Source organism: Neovison vison, chromosome 10 (assembly GCF_020171115.1).
Source record: "Neovison vison isolate M4711 chromosome 10, ASM_NN_V1, whole genome shotgun sequence".
Lineage (NCBI taxonomy): Eukaryota > Metazoa > Chordata > Mammalia > Carnivora > Mustelidae > Neogale > Neogale vison.
Genome location: NC_058100.1, coordinates 59593164 through 59613045, shown reverse-complemented (window position 1 = coordinate 59613045; position 19882 = coordinate 59593164). Strand labels below are relative to the sequence as shown.

Sequence of the window (19882 nt, the reverse complement as noted above, 5' to 3'; positions counted from 1 at the left end):
CACTGGCCGTCTCTGCGGAAGGCGTCAGTCCCCGGCTTCTCTTTCCTGAGTCGGCCTCCTGAGTCCGGGACCTCAAGCCTCACCCCTCTGACCTGTTCCTGCACCTCTGCGCCCTCGTCCCTTATACCCTCTCTGTCCTTGCTCACCCAAAGATCTTGATGTCCCCCGGGCTCTGGCCTTGACCTTTCTTCCTTGAATTCTGTGCCCTCCCGGGTGATTTCCACAGCCTGCAGCCCACCCTCCCAAGCTGCCGTTCACGCTCTCCTGGCCCATGATCCCTGGGTTCCCCCCATTTCTTGGCTCTACCTTTAGGGTGTCGTGGGGGAAACCAGGAGCCTGCAGCTGTCAGGGCCCCCTCCCCGCACCTTCTGCGTCCTGCCGCCAGCTGGCCAGTCCTGGGGACACTACCTGCACTAACTCCTTGGGCTCCTTCCTACCTCGTCCCCGCTGCCACTCCTCCCTTCCCACCTCTGACTTGTCATGGGATCTTGGCCATGTCTCTCTTCCCAGCCTCATGCCTCAGCCGTTCCGCCCTGTCCTCCCCTTGGGAGTCACAGCATTTGTTCTTAAAATTAAAACCCGCCCGTGTAATTTCCCCCATTGAATCCCTTCCCAGGAGCTGCCGTCGCCTGGAGAGGGAAGCCTGACTCCATAGCAAGGCCCTTGGGCACCCTTTCCGGAGTGACCATGGCCCACCTTGGCCCCATTCTTTTAATTTATGAAGGTGGTTTATTTTTCTTTATTATATATTTATTAATTTGTTAGAGAGGAGGAGGGGCAGAAGGAGAGAGAATCCTGAGCAGGCTCTATATGCAGCTTCGAGCCCGATGCGGGACTCGATCTCACGACCCTGGAATCACAACCTTAGCCAAAATCAAGTCAGATGCTTCACGGACTGAGCCACCCACACACCCCAATTTATTATTATTATTATTGTTATTATTATTATTATTATTATTTTTACCGAAGCAGGAGCCCAGCCTTGTTTTCCTCGCTCCCCTCTATGTGCCCAGCTGCCCTGTGCCGCCCTCTGGGCCACCGGACAGACTCGCTGGGTCGTGTCTGGGACCCTCTCCCTGTCTTTCTTTCCCTGGACCATCTCCGTCTGCTTCCAGACCTTTCCCCACCATCACGTACTCCTCTGTGAAATTCTCCCCGAAACAACCAAACAGAATTTGTCACTGTTCCTTTCATGGCCCTGGCATGCCCGCCGGAGCCCAGGCTCCCGAGCTGGGGGTGCCCCACCCCCCGCAACCTGCCTGACCGTGCTCTGTCCTGGACCTGGCATGGGCACAAGGTAAATTAGAACTAACACGGGCTGGCCAGGGCTCTTTATTTAGCGGGTAAGACTCATTTGAAACAATTAACACCTCTTCACATGCAAATGTGCTAAAATCATTCTTTAAATTTACTGCTGAAAAAATTAAAATGATGTTTTTATAGTATAAACCCATCCACTCAGGCCTGACTTTCTGTGACACGTGTAATCTTATACAGCAAAAGGGAGCTGTTACCAACATTTCCTACTTAGTGAAATTATTGATCCTAATTAATATTAATTGATGATTAATTTATCAAAGCGAATGCAGCTGCTGGTAACATCTGTACACATACATGTTGTACAAATCGCTCAGGGTACGAGGTGCTCGTGTTTCTGTGCACGTCCCAGAGTTACCCTGAGCATGTCCACGTGTGCGAAGGAAAGGGGTGACCAGAAGTACCCCCCAGCTCACACCTGTAAGTGTGCCCCCTTTTCTTTCCCTCCCTCCCTTCATTTTCTTTCTTTCTCTCTCCCTTCCTTCCTTCCTCCCTACTTTCCTTCCCTTCCCTTTCCTTTCCTTCCTTGTTTCTTTTCCTTCCTTCCTTCCCTCCCTCATTTTTCCTTTCCCTCCCTTCCTTCCTTCCTTCCTTCCTTCCTTTTCTTTCTTCCTTCCCTCCCTCCTTCCTTCCTTCCAAAGATTTTATGTATTTGAGGGACAGTGAGCGGGAGGGAGAGGGAGAGAGAATTTGAAGCAGACTCTGCTGAGCTCTGAGCCCGATGTGGGGCTCGATCCCACGACAGTGAGATCACAACCTGAGTTGAAACTAACAGTCAGATGCTCAACGAACCGAGCCACCCAGGCGCCCCGAGTTTGTCTCCTCTTTCGAACACACCATGGGCAGGCCCGTCTCCTCCCAGCAGACGGGCCTGGGTCTTCGCTGGCATCGCCATGTTGCGAGGCACCGTGTGTCCACAGAGCGGCCGGTGTGTCGAGCTGTCCTCTCCCCTCGGCGGGCGGACAGGTGCGTGTAGACACCCGGGGCCCTCTATTCAGTTTGGGAATTCTGGTGAGGGTCTGTCTTTTGACGGTTGACGGACCAGATGGCTTTGTAACTGAGAGCTCGGAGCTCAGGGACGGAGTTTCTCAGGCCCCCAGTGTCTGTCTACGCAGCAGGCTGAGCCGTAGCCTGACCCGCAGAAATGGGCACTTCATGTAGCTCAGCTGAACAGACGCGGGCAGGCAGGTTGGCGTTCGGCCACAGGTTGGGGCCCCGCTGCTCCACGGCCTCCCAAGGACGACTCTGGCCTGAGGAGGTGGAGGTCCTCAGGGGTCTTTTGAAAATCATAAAGGATGATGTTTCTTTACTTACGTATTTCATTTTTTTTTTATTGTGGTAACATGCGCGTAATAAGAAATGGGCATGAGGTCCACTCGCCATGTCCTGCTGCCACCTTCAACATCCATCTCCAGAATAACTTTGCCTTGCGAAACAGAAACTCTGTCCCCATGAAAGTCTAGGTGCCCATCCCCCGCTCCCAGCCCCTGGCTGTCACCCTCCTACTGTCTGTCCCTATGAATGCGACCCCTCGCATAGATGGAATCATGAAGTATCATTTTTTGTGACTGGCTTCTTTCCCTTGGCATAATGTCTTCAAGGGTCATCCTGGCGGTAGCAGGAGGCAGGATCTCCTTCCTTTTGTGGGCTGAAGAACATTCCGGTGTGTGTATGCACCATCTTTTGTTCATCCTCTCGTCCACCTGTCGGCACTCGGGGTGCTCTCATGCTGTCTGTTTTCACAGACCCGCAAGTGAAGCTGCTGGGCTAGCTGGGGATTCTATTTTTGAGTTTTTGAGGACCCTTCATATGTTCTCTGCAGCAGCTGAACTAATTTTCCTTATTTTTTCGTGTAAGGGTCCAATATCCTGGCAGAAAAGCATTCAGGCTGCGACACCAGACAGATCTGCATCTAGACCAAGGCTGGGCAGTGCGGCTCCATCATTCAGCCTCGCTCAGTCCGGGGCCACCCAACTCGTCACTTGTTTTTTTAGTTTCTCCTTTTTAATGGTGTCAATCCCCCTTCACCTCATTTCCCAGCACGCACAAGATCAGCAGAGGCAAAGGATGGAGGTACACGCTTCCCAAGGGACCCCAAGTCTCCTGTTTCCTCCTGTGTCCACTCCCAAGCCCTGAGTCCATGTCCCGTCCTTCCCCAGCTGCTGCTGGCTCATCCCTGACCCTTCCAACCCACTCAGCATGCTGCTGGCATGTCGTCTTCAGTCACTTCTTCTATCATGTCTCTCTCTGGCCCCAAACACTGCCAGAGCTCCATTTCCCCCAGCTTAGGGGCGTGCACCTTCTCTGGGCTTTCAGAGCCCCTGGCTAGTGCCCCAGCAGCCTGCCACCCCTGCCCAGGTCACCGGTCCTACCCCCACAGCAACCTCCCACTCCCCAGCGGAGGAGGCTGGGTTCAAATATCATCTCCATCATCCCCCCCTCTGTAAACTGGGGCGTACCCCTAGCCCCCTTCCTCCTCCGTCAGGTGGGGATAAGGAGCTTCCTCACTCATCTGGGGGTTCCGCAGGGCAGGCACCGAGTCAGGCGTCTGGATGAGCCGCTGAGAGACCCCAGCCAGCCGCAGCCTCCAGGGAGGAGGGTCCAGCCCTGCTCTGCGCCGCTGGCCCAGCTGTCCGTGGATGTGAGAGGAGAACCACCTTCGGCACCCAAGTCTCCCCGCTCTGTGCCGGTAACATGGAGGGGCCGCTTCCTCCGTGGTTCTCACACTTGAATGGGCATTTGCGTGAAGGGAGGAACTTTCCTAGAAATGCAGATTCTCGCCCCCCACCCCGCTTCCCGTCCGGTGATCTAAATTTGGATTAGGTGGGACTTGGGCATCTGCATTGTTTTCAGCTTTCCTGAGAAATCATTGAGACCCATCATGGTGCGAGGTTGAGGCATGCAGCATGATGGTTTGGCTGCTGTGAAGTCATCAGCGCAGGAGGCTCCGCTAGCATCCAGTTGCTCCTACAGATACGACACAAAGACACAAAGCCCTTGTCTCCATGTGGCGAGAACTCGGGATTTTTCTGTCCCTCCAAGTCCCACAGCAGGGTCGGCTACGAGACAACCCCGGTGCTTCCTTCCCTTGCACGTGGGGTTTAGACCCTCTGACCCCCCGCTCCAGCTCTCCCACCCCCCCCTATAACCACACGTCTGACCTTTTTCCCTGAGTTTGTTTCCCTGAGTTTGTTTGTTGTTTTGTTTGAGATCCCGCATATCAGTGAGATCCTGCAATGTTTGCCTTTCTCCGTCTGACTTATCTCACTTAGCGAGATGAAGGCATCGTGTTGTCACGGGTGGTAGGGTTTCCTCGGTTTTCATGGCTGAATAATATTCCATTGTGCACACATGCACATGATGTCTCTATCCATCCCTCCATCCCTAGACATATAAATAATGCTGCAGTGAACTTGGGGAGCGGATATCTCTTTGGATTAATGTTTTCATTTTCCCCAGAACGGGATTGCTGGACCATATGGTCGTTGTGTGTTTCATTTTTTGAGGACCCTCCATCCTGTAAATGGCTGCACCCATTTACAACCCCAGCCACAGAGCATGAGGGTTCCTTCCCCGCATCCTCACCAACACTGGGTATCTCTCGTCGGTGTCTTTTGATCGTGGCCATTTTGACGGGTGGGAGGTAACATCTCGTTGTGGTTTTGACTGCCATTTCCCTGAGCATCTTCTCATGTGTCTGTTGGCCGTCTGGGTGTCTGCTTTGGAGAAGCGTCTGTTCAGGTTTTTTGCCCATGTTTTAATTGGGTGGTTTTTCTGCTACTGAGTTGGATGAATTCTCTCTGTATTTTGGAGATTAACCTGTTATCAAACACACGTTTTGCAGGTATTTTCTCCCATTCCCCAGGTTGTCTTTTCACTCTGTGGATGGTTTCCTTTGCTCTGCAGAAGCTTTTGAGCTTGATGTTGTCCCACGTGTTTATTTTTTGCTTCAGTTGCTTGAACTTTAGGTGTCACATCCAAGAAACCATCACTAGGACCCACAGTGGGGGAGCTTTGTGTCTGTGTTTGCTTCCAGAAATTCCATGGTTTCAGGTCTTGCATTTAAGTCTTTGATCCATGTCGGGTTAATTTTTGTGAGTGGTGTGAGGTAGGGGTCCAGCTCCATTGTTTCCCATGTGAATATCCAGTTATCCCGGAACCGCTGATCAAGAGACCATCTTCTCTCCTGTTCCGCATCCTTGTCAAAGACTAGTTGACTGTACATCCCTGGGTTTATTTCCAGACTCTCAGTTCTGTTCCACTGGTCTGTTTTTTTGCCAGTACAATATTCGTTTGCTTTTTGTAGCTCTCTGTATATCTTTTTAAAAATTATTTATTTGAGAGAGAGATCGAGCACGCACAGGAGCTCTTCTGGGCAGACGGGGCTGTCTCATCCCTTGTCTGGGTGAGGGTAGGAGGCTGCTCTGGGCAACTCTCACTTCCCCAGACTCTCCATTTGGGAGGGGCCAGGAGCTACCCTCAGCCTCGGCCAGGAATTCATCCCCCTGCCTCGGTGGACCAGAGAGACCGTCCATAGCAGGCACAGGCTTTGCCCTGGGGGTAATCAGCTTGCCTGCCTGCCTCAGCACATGTTCCTTCCTGCCCTCTGGTCACACGTGGCTGGGAGACCCTCTCTGGGAGACCATCCCTGGGTGTCCAGTGTCTGGAGATTAGGGTGGGGAGCCAGTGGCCTAGAGGGTGAGAACCTGTAAAGGAGGAGGTTGGGGGATGGGCTCTGGACTGGGGGTGTCAAGTGCTAGCTCTAGGGACAGTCTGTCCAGGAGCAGCATGGGAGACCGGTATGGACGGCGGGGTGGGGAGCAGACTAGGTTTTCTGCAGGTTGGCCACAGGGCTCAGAGCCCATGGAGGAGAGAGCCTGGCTCCAGGAAGATGTCACTAAGTGCAGGGACACGTGTCCCTAGCACGTGCAGGGATCTGGGAAGTCCTACTGGCTAAGGGACCTGGACACACCTGCTACGTCGCTTTGTGGCTTGTGGATATTCAGCAAATCTTGGGCCCCCTTTCCCTCCCCTTGCAGGTCTGGGGTGTCTAGGGGAACCCCGTCAGAGATGGGTCTCTAAACACGGGCACCGGCCTGCGCCTTCTCCACCCTGCAGGAACCTGGGGTCTCTGCTCCTGTCCCTTTGCAATTAGTGAGTGTTCTGGGGGTCACTTCCTGAATTTGCCTCCGTGGGTGGCTTCCGTGTCACCCCAGGGACTCTGGTTCCTACCTCCCAGCTGCTAGACCTTCACAACTTCTGCCACACAAGGTGGATGTCCTTCCCCCAGGCTGTTCACTGTCCTCACAGGGGGCTGCACGGTGGCTCCCTCGTGGCAGGGATGGCTTATCATGGCTCCAGGACCGTGCTGGGCCCGAGGACTATGCTGGGCCTGGGCCCACACATCCCGGGGCTGGTGCCTCGGCTCTCCCAGCATGAGAAACAGAGGCGAGCCAGGTCTGAGTGGGAAGGAACTAAACACAGGCCACCCCTCTCCTAGCTCCCTGGGGGGTGGCGTTGGATAGTGGGGCCCCTGGCTGGCCGGGAGCATGTGTGTGGCTCTTGCCCCCAGTGCACTCAGAAGGCTGTTCCCCTCTGGTGTCTCATAGGCACGTTTGTCTCGGCCTTCGCGGTGCTGTGTGGAGCCCGCACCGACCTCCCGGACAGGCACGTATGCTGTGTCTTCTGGCTCAACATCGCGGCGGCCCTCATCCAGACCCTCACGGCCATCGTCATGGTGGGCTGGATCATGAGCATCTTCTGGGGCATGGACATGGTCATCCTCGCCAGTGAGTAGCCACCCGTGCGTCGGGGGCTGGGCGGAGGAGGGGCCGGTGCTAGATGGTCTGGGCCGTGTGGTCCCGCCAGGGGTAGCACCTTGCCGGGAGGTCTCCTCCTCCCTGGGGCCGGGCGCTTAGGAAGGCACACCTGTGTGCTGGTTACAGGAGTCTGCAGCTGCCTGGCAGAGGGAACCCTTCCCCTGTCCCTGACCCTGACCCCCCGCATGCCCAGCCCCATGCCTGCAGGGAGTCCTGAGCCCGAGGGTGTGAACGAGACAGGATGGAGCTTCTGATCAGCTCAAACACCTTGGGCATCCTCCTTGTTGAAGGAACAGCCCCAGACCACGCTGGGTAGCCGGGGTGCAGTCCGTGTGCCTGGTGGCCCCAGTTTCCAGAAAGAAGGAGAACCCACGTGGCCTCCCTGCCCACGGGAAGCCCTGTGGCTGTGGGTTGTTGTGTTGTTGTGTTTGGTTTTTATAGCCAGACAGTACGGTTTTCTCCTTCCTTTGACCTAAGAGTGGCTCCTTCTTGAGGGGACCTTCACCCATCATTTAGTCATTTAGTACAAACTTGAGTCAGACACAAAACTGTTTTGAGAAAGTGCCTGACGTTACAGAGCTCACTGGATGGGCATAGCATCTGTGAAGTAACCTTGAGCTCTTAGAGCAGACACTGCACGTGGCCGGCGTTTTCACACGTTCTGTCCACGCCGCTGTGGACTCCACGGACCGCATCCCCTCAGGCACCACGTTGCCCTCTCTTCATGCCCCAGGGACCTCCTGGTGTCCTGTGCAACAAAGCCCCTCCTGGGCTGGCCTGTCAGTGCCAGAGGGTGGATGCGAGTTATGGGGAATGAGCTAGAACGATCTAGAATGACCTGTAGCTGACTCCCTCTGGTTTCAGGGTCCTCTGGGGAGGCAGGGCACACACAGCTGCCTGGCCAGGCCAAGCCTCCGGTCAGTGACCAGTCAAGCCACGGGCCAGAAAAAAATGCACGTCCCAGAGCCCAACTGGGGTCCCTTGGAGCCAGTTGATTGGGCAGACTGGCCACCTGGAAGCAGGACATCCAGCAAGAGAGGTCCGAGAGGCAGTGGCAGACCCTGGGAGGTGGGGGCTAGCCAGAAGAACAGGAGGGGACCAGCAGGCCTGGCCAGGAGCTCCGGGATGGGTGGGTTGGCCCCGGGGAGGGCTAGGCTGCAGAGGGCTGCTATCAGGGCAGGCACAGGGAGGCTCTCAGGGAGGACCGGGACCCTGGGAGGGGAGCAGGCAGAAGAGTCAGAGACCCAGGCAGGCCCGCCATGGGCGCCTCGCCCTGTGCCCGGGAACAGGGACTGTAGAGCCCGAAGCTTCCCCAGGGGCCTGTGCGATGGCTCACTGGCTCCTGACCCTTTCCCTTTTGGGACCTGGGGGCCTTGCTGTGGGACACATCCTCAGCCGTAGTCGGAAGGCCTGACCCCGAACGAGGCCTGACCCCTTTGACGGCTTCCTCCTGCATGACCCCATTGTCTGGCCAGGCGCTTGGGCACCTGAAGGAGGAGACTTTCCCCTCAAGTGGAATGCACCTGCGTCACCCAGCCCCCTTTCAGTGAATGGGCGCCTTGTTCCTAGAGCTTTCTGGTTGTTTTTATCTTGGTCTCCCTTAAAACCCAGGGGTTTTAAACACCCCAGGGTCTGTGTCTTAGAGATAACTGGAAGGGCCCCCCGATCAGGTCCTAGACTAGGAAGCATGGACCCTGATGAGTCAGATGGGGCCTCTTCCTCTTTCTCTCTTTGCATCACCCCAGACTGTGGGCTCAGCCAGAAAGCCTGGCCCTGTGGCTATCACTGAGAGTGCAGCCGGGATGCTTGGTGTGAGAAGCCGGGTTCCCACCCCGCCCCGGGGGCCCCGGGCCCTCGCTGTGGCCACTCAGCTTCTTGGATGTCTGCACACTGGCTCCGGGGATGCTGGTTTTTTGCACCAGACTTTTCAGACTTGGCTGCAGGAGAAAACCCACCACACCTCACCCCTGCCCACTGGCTGTGCCACCTGCTGGACTCAGCCACCTATCTTGGCAGGGGTGACTCGTTCCAGAAAGCAAACCTGCCCCGGAAGGATGTGTAATCACTGCAGTTGAGAGGCGGCTGCAGGCTGGGGGTGGCTCCGAGGGACGGCGGAGCACACACGTCCTGCGGGGGATGGTGACTTTGCCAGGAGGTCCACAAGGGACTCGTCTGTCCTAACTGATAGTTGGACGAGGGCCGTTCTTTCTGGGTCCACTCCAGCCCCTTGCTGCAAAAATGAAGGAAACCTCTCAGCTGGAACAGTAGAGGATGATTAAAAAAAAAAAAAAAGGTTTTACTTATTTATTTGAGAGAGAAAGAGAGACAGACAGAGAGAGCACAAGCAGGGGCTAGTGGCAGGCAGAGGGAGAGGGAGAAGCAGACTCCCCGCTGAGCAAAGGGCTTTATCCCAGGACCCCAAGATCATGACTTGAGTGGAAGGTAGACACTTAACGACTGAGCCCCCCAGGCACCCTGAGGATGACCTTCCACACAGCACCGGCGAGGGGGTCATCAACACATATACCATCCAGAAAAGCCGCTAAGAGGGCAAGCAGGGCATTCCAGACCTAAGTAGACGTTAAAGTCTGGGACATAAGCAAGCTACTCTGTTGATAATAACAACGAGCTCACCACAGTCTGTCCTGGTCGAGGATGGAGAAATACGGGGTAGTTCCCCACACTCTCTGCCCCCTGTCCACCCCAACACGACACCGTCTGCTTACCCATCTGCGTGTTCTCCACACGGGACTTCGGCGCCTCTGCCGGTCCATCGGGGTATCTGCAGAAGGAGATCTGTTTGCCTCTGTCTGTCCCCAGGCATTAGGATGTATGTACAGGACTCCTGTCTCTATACGGGGTGACCACACAGAGCCCGGCTGGGGCCAGAAGGGAGCATCTCAACCTCCTGAGCATGTCCCGCAGCCGTCCCCCTGCAGGTGCACCTAGCACACTGAGCCCCTCGGGGCCCGCGGTCGGCTTCTCCAGGCAGATGGGGGTGAGCCCAGAGGGAGGGTCAGCAGGTGGCCCCAGCGGAGGAGTGGGCTTGTCTGAGTTGTGGGGCTGCAGGCTGTGAACCTGGGGTGGGGAGAGCTCTAGCCACACGCCCCTGTCCCAGCACCCACCTGCCGGTCCCCAGAGCCCGGGCAGAGCGCCTACACATCCTGATGCTTTTTAGACTTCCGCCAGTCCTTCTGGTCTCTGTTTTCACCCTGTTTTCTTTTTCTCTTTTCCTCCTCTCCATCCTGCGGCTTCACATCCCTGTGTTGCCCCCAAGTTTCCCAAGGTGAGTCTGCTGGTGGGCGCAGGGCCCCCAGCCACGGCTGCTGCCCCCCCGCCCCGCGCACCACTCTCCCCCACACGTTCTCCCCAGCGGGCCACCGGGCTTTGTCTTGTTTTTGGTTTTTATCTATTTTCATTTAGTTTTGTGCTTCTGTATATCTTCTTTGTGTTTTTGTTTGGTGGGATTTCTAGCTGTAGTGTGGAAAGTGTTGAAGTGTAGACAGAAGTCTGGGGCCTAGCACACTGAGCCCCTCGGGGCCTGCAGTGGCTTCAACAACACATGGTCACTCCTGTGTCGTCTGTGATGTCATTTTTTTCTGCATTTCCCGCATATGATTCGGACTTAAAATTGGTGAATAATTTGGTAAATAATGAGAGAAAACAACCGTTAGGTCCTCAGAAACTCCTCTGGAGCTAAGTTGCCAGCTCTCAGTGGGGTGGGAGGCATTTCGCCAATCCCAAACTCATAACTTCATCCCAGTGGTCTTGTGACGGTCAACAGTGTTTTAAAGGCTCGGAGTCCTCGGTCATGTTTGTCTGTGTCCCAGACGTCCGGCTGATTGAACAGACACATGGTGACGGTCTTCTGTGTCCTGTCTTGCTGTTTTCCTTTCTGTCTTCCTCCCTGTCCACACGTCCCAGGTGCCTGGCTCTCGGGGATGGAGGCCCACCCAGCAGTCTCCTGGGCAGTGGTTTCAGGACATGTCGATCACCGTGCCCCCCTCCCCCCATCCCGGATGCCCTCCTGTCCCATAACCCGACCAAACCCAAGGTTCCACAATTCTTCCTGCATCTTTCTGTTCTGGTTAAAAAGCCCATGCCCTCCAGAAAAGGTGGACCCTGAGTATAGCAGCCATTCACACCCTAGTGCGAATAAGATTTCATGACCATATTGCAGTTTACAGGCACCTCCTGGAGAAATCCTGTAGGAAGTATGCATCTCACTGTCTCTCCTCTTCTTCTTCCACACAGGATACAAGGAGCAGGGCATCCCACAGCAGCTGTGAGTCGAAGGCGCTGCCGAGAATTCCAGGGTGGTCCCATGAGGGCTGCGCCAGGCTGCAGTGGGCACCGGGACCTCACTTGCTCTTCTGCCATCTCCCGGGGTTGGAGTGGAAGAGGGGGATTTAAAAAACATTATTTATTTTGAAAACGCATCTGCTGTTCTTGGCAGGCTGCGAGGCTGCCAGCCCCTCCCCCTGCTCCAGAAAGACACAGGCGCCCAGAGCATCTCAGGTGGGGTGGAGGGTGGGGAGTGGGGGGCGGGATCGCAGACAGCGAGGCTGGGATGCTCGGCTTGCCCCTGCCCTGCACGTCTCCCTGCCCTCTGCCAGGGTGCCCCAGAGCTGCCAGGCAGGGGCAGGGTTCAGTGGACCCTTCCTCTGGGTCCCCAGCCCCGATCTGACAGTTTGGTCTCCCTGGGGCCGCGCCAGGGCAGGAATGAGCCAGGGCAGGAGTGAGCACCCAGCCTGGTGTGGAAAGGTCTGCTGTGCCCTCCACCATCCCAGGGCTGCTCAGGGACGGGTCCCCAAAAGTCTCTCCTGGCCCTGCGCTCCCTTACTGCAGCCTACCGTTCACCCACCCTCCCTCCTCACCACTGAAATCTCTGGGCCTGGGTGTGTTTTGACCTTTGTTTCCCTAGACAGCTGCTGGCGACTCCATCCCTGGGCAAAAGGGCTTGCCAGGTGTGCAGACGCAGGCTCCCCGGTGCAGGTGTGGGCAAGCACAGGCCTGCTGAGCCTTCACATTATACAGAATACCACGCCTGGTCCATAGTCCTCCTAAAATCCTTGGGGCTGGATGGGTCTCCGAGTTCAGAAAACGTGTATCTGAGACGGAGTAAGACCCATTTACCATGTGTTTCCTAACACCCCCGCAGTCCGGGGCACCTCCCGACCGCCAAGCGCATGACTGATTTTGCAGAGAACCCTGTGAAAAGTCAGACTAATTGGGATTAATAAAAACCATGAATAGCCTCAGCTTGCTTGGTTCAGGTCAGATCTTGGCCTAAATAAGTTATGGAAGAAAACTTAGCATTCGAGAGCTTTTGGGGATTTAGAATTGAAAAAAAAAATTGTCTGGGGTGGCGGACTTGTTTCTGAAAATCCCTCTTGCAGGGTCTGGGACGCCTGCTGGGGTCACGTGGGGATTTCTCCCTTTGCAAAGGGGTGGTGGGGGCCTTCACAGTGCCTGCCTGCATGGTTGTTGGGGAGTTGGACCCTGATGGGGGAGGGACTCACAGGAGGTGGGGCCACTGCGGGTTGGGGATTGCTCTGAAGTGAAGAGAGAGGCCATCCAAAGTCACGGTGGATGTCTACACGTCTGTTTTCATTTGCTTCCTAACATGGGAATGGCGAAACTGGGGGACTGGCCCAAAGCTGTTTACAGAACCCCTTAGACTCCCTGGGGGAGGGCTTTTCTTGTCTGTTGGAGACTCAGAGTGTGGCCAGGGCTGGTGAGGTGCCCTGACTGGCCTTTTCCTGTCGCTGGGTGGGTGTGCTTGGGGAGACTGCCGCTGGACAGGCCACCTTGCTCCCCAAGCCCACTCACCTCCCCCGCTGGGCTTTCTGATTCTCGTCCTGCCAGGAACATGGGCCTTGGGCTCCCTGTGGGTCGGGTAGCTCTGGGCCACCGTGGAGACCCAAATCCCCTGCCCGGAGCTCGGCTGCACTCTCTGAACAGCTGGCTGTGTCTTTTTCTTCCTGCCCCCCTTCCCTCCCGACCCCAGCCAGGCATTTGCTGCTGCTGCTGCTGCTGCTTCTTTTGTGCTTGGAATCCTGTGCATTTTCAAGGCGTGGGACCAGCTTTGGTTTCATGCAGAAAGCCAGAGCCTTTTAGAGTGTGAAGATGGCATCCCCTGCCCAGTAGATAGTAGGTGGCTGCTGGTGGCGCCCTGGGAGGCTGTGTCAGTGTGGGAGCCTAACCTGTAGCCAGGTCGGAGGAGCAGTACCCCGCTGCCCTCTTCCCCCACATGCTTGAAGGGACCACGGGGAGGGACCACGGGCCTCAGGCGCAGCCCCCGCGGTGGAAGCAAGGATTTTGCATTCCCTGCTTGGGTGGCTGCTGAGGGGGACAGAAGAGAGAGCAATTTATGGGGCGTGCTTAGTGGTGATCCAGACCCGGGTGGGGGTTTCTTGAGTGAACCCCCGTGTGGGATGGGTAATACAGGGGTTTGTGGGCTCGGAAGGACGGCTCCCCTCGGCTGCCAGCTGCTTCCGAACTCGAGGGAATGTCAGCCTCCAGAGGAAGCCCTTCCCCTGGAGCTGATGTGTGTGAGGATGGAGGCACCCCCGTCCTCTGAACCCCCAGTCTGTGAGAACAGCTGCGTGGGAGAGCGGCTTGAGACAGCAGCTCTCTACATGAGACTGTGGCCTTGGTGTCACCGGCTGAGACCAGGGACGGGAGGTTGAGGAAGGGCCCTGCAAAAGGGTGCCTTCCCTCTGCCGCCCCCGAACCACGTGTCAGCCCCGACGACAAGGACAGCCTCCAGGTGTTGGGCCCTTGCCAGGCTCGCTGCGGCTCCTTGGGCTGCCTATGACCCCTACCAACAATCCTGGCAGGGGGGACGTGAGTATGCAGAACTTCCAGAGGGCATGGCTGAGACGTTGGGAGAATTAGGCCCCGAACATGCGGCTCACGGCCTGTGGCAAAGCCTTGCTGCAGAGGGGATGGGGTCTCTGGGCCAGAGGGGCCTCTGGATGGCCTTGCCCACGGAAGTAGCAGGTGACAGGAAAAGCCTCCTCAGCAAGGACTGGACGGCTCCACCACACACCGTACTGGGCGGCCCACCAACCCACAGCCCAGAGCAGGAGTGGGAGCGGGCAGAGGATTGCTCCCAGCCCTCTGACCCCCCACGTCCCAGAGGCTTGGCGGGGACTTCAGCCTTGTGCAGATGCCACGAGGACCGAGGAGCAGTGGGGAGCAGGCAAACTCAAGAGGGTAGAGAAAGCCACACGGTCCGAATTTCCCCAGGAAGGACAGGGACCTCAGGAAAACTGAACACTGAGCCCCGAGGCCCCAGAGAACGCCTTCCAGAGTCCTGAGGCACTGGAGGAGGAAGCCCGGGGTCCACAGAGGTGGTCCTTCTGCGTCAGCCCAGCTTTTTAAACTGCCCCCGAAATCTACTATGTTTTCTTTAGTGAACCCCATCCCTGCGCAGATGGGGACGAGTTTGCGAAGGCCACTTGGGGGGGTGGGGAAGGGCCAGCATGGGGCAGGACTGATGTGGGGCCCCATCCTGTCCTCAGCCTAGAGGCCTTCGTGACCTGGAAGGTTTTCTCTGGTGGTGATGCGGGCTGCCCGAGCCTATGGAATTGGCTTAGGGATGACTGACCTTGACGTGTCCCCTGGTTGGTGGCGCAGGCCCTTGTTGGCTCCTGTGGTTGGTTTATTTGGGAAGCAGAGGGACTTTCAACAGAGGGACTCGAGGCGGACGGGCACCCTCAGAGTTTCCCCAGTCGCGTTGACCGTCCCCAGAGACTGGGACCTCGCAGGGGCAGGGGTGTCGTGTGAGCTGCTCCCCATGAACCCGCCTGAGGCTGAACGGAGCCAGGGCTCCTTCTACTCAGGGGTCCCCCAGGCTGGCGCGGGGTAGCTCTTGCAAGTGAGGCCCTGTGTTCCTTTGTGTGTGCAGCAAGCACTCAGCGTGCCTGCTGCGGCCTGAGGGGGGCTCCCAGGGGGCAGTTCCGGGGTCGCCTCACCTGCCCTTCCCGCCATGCAGGTGAAGCAGCAAGGTGAGCGGAGGCAGGAGGCCGGGCTGTGGGAGGGGAGGCTGGGGGCTGCCTGAGCTAGGGGCTGCTGGTTGGGGTCCCGCGATTCTCACCTGTTGGGCTCTGAGAACTTGCGAACGTCCGCGGGACACGGAGGCATGCAAGCGTGGCAGATTGGACAGTCTGCCCTAATCTAATCCCTGTGCTGCTGGGGAGCCCCGCGCCCCAAACACTAGGGCCAGTTCCAGCTCAGTGCTTTCTCTCCTCCCGTCTGGTGCCTCAGCTGGACCATCTGGACGCCAGGCAGCCAATGCCAGTCCCGTTTCTGTCAGAGCAGAGGCCTTGGAGGATGGCCCCAGGGCCCCGCAGAGGCAGAGGCTGAGGCCACAGGCCCCATGGACTGGGAAATGGCCACACTGGAGCCGGGACTCTTTCTAGTGATAGACACTGTGCTCTCTCCCCTCCTGATCCTGTCACACGGGCAGGCGGATGACAGGGCCGTCTTTGCAGGTGTCCTGAGTTTCCAGTACAAGTTGTCTCTCTGGACTTAATCCCCAGTTCTGTCCCTGTCTGCCTGGATTTGCCAGCATGCCGGCCACCCACAGGCCAGGCCACTGGCACCCTAGGCAGGCAGAAGCACAGACATATGCACACTCCCTTACACATGTGTGTGTACTCTGCCCCCCCCCAAACACATGTTCACAGCCCCTCCAGCTGCTGGGTGAGGGCAGGACTCAGGGTTGGGACCTTGACATCCGCAGAGGGTCCCCTTGCACCGCCCAGGAGCCGTCCCTCCAGCGCGGGCCCTGGCAGGTGGCACTTGTCCTCATCACCCACACAGGGCCCAGATGCACACAGTTCCCTTGATCCTGAAGGGCGTCTGTGCCTGGAGCTCTTCCTCCCAAGGTCCATGGCTCCACACCCCCAGCCACCAAACCCAGCTGGCCTTCGTGGGAGGAACAACATGATCTCCCAGAGAGAAGGGGACCATGATCCTTTTCTAGGCTCTTTGTGGCTGCAGATAGTCCTCCCCACCGTCCCCCTTGCCCCCCCGCCCTGACCTCAGGATGTGAAGCAGTGAGGAGAGACAGGCAAGGTCATACCCACCCCACTTTCTCGGTGAGCATCTAGCTAGTGTCCCAAACAGGGAGCTGTCGCCCTAAGTGACCAGGGCGTGCCATGAGAACACTTGGGGCCCTTTGCACGGGCTAAGGTAAACATGCCGTTGTAAATGGTGCCAAATTTTTGAAAACAAAGTACATTAAAAAAAAAAAACACTGATTCTGTGCATATTAGCTGAATTTATATTTGGATGAGTGTTGTTCCGTGATTTATAGTTTTCAATACGTGAGCGACTTTGGGTCTCTCTTCCTCCTGTTGAAAGAATCGCTGTCCATTTCTCTTGTTCTCTGCCAAGACCCTCTCCCAAACCTCCCAGGGCTTCCTCATTTTACCTCTGTCCAGACCCATGGGGGTCACCCCCTACCCCCAGCCGCTGCCCCTGGGATCCTCGCCAGCCAAGGGGTTCTTCAGCCCATCCCAGTGACTGGAGCCTCCATCGGTTATACAAAAGGAAGAAATTCTCCAGCTGGGGACCTAGAGAAGCTTCCAGACTTGCAGTCTGAGACCTAGGCCAGTCTGTGGCTTGGCCTTCCCCGCACCCTCAGAACCCAGCCGCCACCAGTCCCACCTCCCGACTGCCACTGGCCAGGTCCTCACAGCCCCTGGAGGCGCAGGGCAGGGTCCCGACCTCCCCGGTGCTCCGCCAGCTTCGGAAGTCCCAGCTCAAGCCCCGTGGTCATCCGTGTAATGGGAAACAGCGTGCATGACCGTCTAAACCTGTGTGTACATATCTCTGTGTACATATTTATATTCTGATTATAAATATACAAAGCATGGCATCTCTTTGGCATTCCAAGTTTGTGTTTTTTTAAATCCTGAAAATACGGCTTTAGGAACTTTTTCTTCCTTTCCCTCTTTTCTATGTAATAAACATTCATGTGACCTTTCTGGTGGCTTCTCAAAGCCCCCGCGTGCTCTTTTTTCCAGCTGGTTGGACCTTGACTTACGCCCTCTCTCTGTGACACCTGCTTGTACAGTGGTCTCAACACGAAGAATGTCCTTCCCCGGGGTCTCCTGGGGACCCCCATGTTCGGCGATCATATCCCTCTGCCGGTGGGAATCTGCCCACTCAGGCATCAGGGCCCCCCCGGGTTTACCAGGAAGGCGGGGCAGAGTCTCCCCTCCAGCTCCACCGTGGACCAGCTGGGAGGGAAGCATGTGGAAGCGTTAGGACACGGTTAGGAGGACTTGCAAGGAGCAGATTGGCTATAACTGGCGGAGCTGAAGGGAGCTGGGAGGGAGGAGCGGGGCTCAGTCCTCGGCCGGGCTGGTATTTGCTAACCGGCCGGGACCCGCAGAGTTTGTGGAATCCGTGGACTCCGTGGATGAAGACAGTGGCTAGATCAGATGAGCACGGGGTTGCGGAGAGCTCCTGACAGGAGGCGGTAATCCAACCAGATGAAATCTGTGAGCCAAGGGGACAGCCGCCCTGGGCTGTCCTAAGCCCGCGAGTCAGGGGCGCACTATGCCGCGTTCTAGAAGCCTCAGTCTGCAGAGAGGCGCACCCCAGGGGGCCCTTTCTTGATCCAGAGACTCAGATCATGGTGGGAATGCTGTGTGACAAGGAATGCTTTCCGCAGACTGTGTGGCCACAGAAGTGCCCCTTCTGGGGGCTGGGAGACGTTGGGCATCTACTCCCCAGAACCCCAGGCTCAGGGACAGGCTCGGACCTGCCTGTCTCCTCCTGCGGGGGCGGTGCCGGGAGGGCCGCAGTTGGGTCCATGGACTGGCCATGGCCTTCAGAGAAGACCCTCCAGCCGGGTGGCTGAAGGCTTCTCACATAGAAGCCAGGAGTTACTGAGGAGAAGAGGGGAGCCCCAGAGAACGAGGAGACAGCGTGAGGGCCGCTCGTGTGAAAGGGGTGCGGGTTCACGGCTCGGGGCGGCTGGATAGCCTGGGCCCAGGGCCCCTCGAGACAGACATGCAGGCCTGGCTGGCCGTGGAGAGAGGGAGGGTCTCCTCATCCCTCCCTGGGTTCAGGCCCCGAGAAGCTGGCTCTGTGGGGAGTTACCGGGCCAGCAGGAGCGTGCAGCAGTCTTTCGCATCAGAGCCGTGGGGATTTCCTGTCAGGCAAAGAAACTTTCAAAACTGAGTGTCATTGGTGGAAGAAATAAGCCCTTCGAGAACACTTGGATGCTGTCCACATCTCCTGAGGTTCTGGGTCAGGAAGGGGATCCCAGAGGGCAGGGGCTGGAGATCTTGCCTCTGCTCTTGGCTTCTGGGGAACTGCAAAACATATCCGGGATCTTTCAAAGAAGCTGAGGTGGAATGAATGGATTTTATCACCAAGAAAACAGTGTCACTGCTTTGAGCATTGGGGGTCCCCAGGATCTGCACCTGCTCTCACCCCTCCCATTCAAATCCTGGCCGAGCTCAAGAACAGCACCCCTGGGGTACCCTCTCACCCCGGGGAGAGACAGACTGCTCTCACTTGCTCTACCCCCCACCCCTCTGCTCTGCTGGAGGGACGCTGCCCATGGCTCGACTCACCCCATCCCAGCCCAGCCAGTGCCTCATCCCGCTCACTGAGTGAGCCTGCGAAGATGGAAAGCTTTCCTGAGACCTTGGGGATTGTCCTCTTCGGTCTTGGGGCTGTAGTTTATAAGCCTGAAGGCACCTCTGGCCACGGCTCCTGCTTCTTGGAGACGCCAGACAAGGTACCAGCGTGCGGAGAGGCAGAGAAGGTCTCAGTCCTGCCTCCTCCCGGAGGCCAGTCTTCACCACCAGCCCTCTGTGCTCCCCGCCCTCCTGCCTCCTGTGCCCCTCCCTTCCTATCTGCAAACTGGGGCTAATAACAAAAAGCCCTAAAGCTATCTTTGCTCCAGAGAGTCTCCTGGGACCCTCTGTCCTCACTGACACAGTCCTGGCCTTTGCACAGGACAAACACACCCAGATGGGCATGCACCAGACCTGGGCACACGCGCACTTGCTATCCGCAGGTGACCAGCGAGGGACTGGGCCCTTAGACATTGCGAGCTTTCCTCCCCAGTCCCGGCCTCCCACCTTCCCTCTCCACCTGCTCCCTCCTGTAATGGGGCACAGTATTTAAAGAAAAAATTGTAGGGGCACCCGGCTGGCTCGATCGGTGGCTCTTCATCTCCGGGTTGTGAGTTTGGGCCCCGCAATGACTTAAAAATAAACAAAACTTTAAAAAAAAAAAAAAAGAAAGAAAAAATTATATACATGCACAACAGTGCAAATTAAAACTTTTTTTTTTTTTCCATATAAAGAGTTCCAGAACAGGTTAGCACACATGTAGAAATCCTTTCTCCTCCCTTCACCCTGATGGCAGGCGTGGATGCCCGAGGAACATGCAGGGACAGCCAGGGCCCCTGGAGCATGCCTGGAGTTGCTCTCTGGTTAGAACATTAGAAAGTCCCAGGACTGAGACCGAGCGTCCACTCTGAGCCCATGCCAAAACTGAACCCTGAGGTTGGTGTCGCAAAGGCCTGGGGGGGTTTCCCACCATCCTGGCCCCTTGGTGGTGTCCTGCTGCCCAGGCTTGCTGGGCTGCCCACCAAGCAAGGACCAGGCCCCAAGTCTCTTTGCAGAGGGAACTGGGGTTCTCAGACACGAAACGCTCCCCGAGACGGTGCCAGGTCCTAGAATAGCTTTATTTCCCTTGTGCCACCT

At 56.9% G+C, this 19882-nt stretch overlaps 1 protein-coding gene across 2 annotated transcripts in view; it reads left to right on the top strand.

Annotated features, from left to right (window-relative positions):
• The window catches only part of STUM (stum, mechanosensory transduction mediator homolog), a 55046-nt gene extending 37894 nt beyond the window's left edge, over positions 1-17152 (top strand). The window contains exons 2-4 of one of the 2 annotated variants that reach the window (XM_044267394.1): positions 6927-7106; positions 10414-10422; positions 11391-17152. In XM_044267394.1, coding sequence (XP_044123329.1) covers positions 6927-7106; positions 10414-10422; positions 11391-11425 — 224 coding nt within the window. In that variant the 3' untranslated portion in view covers positions 11426-17152. The remainder of the gene's footprint in view (positions 1-6926; positions 7107-10413; positions 10423-11390) is intronic. The other variant, XM_044267395.1, reaches the window with a different exon arrangement.
• Positions 17153-19882: the final 2730 nt, after the last annotated feature.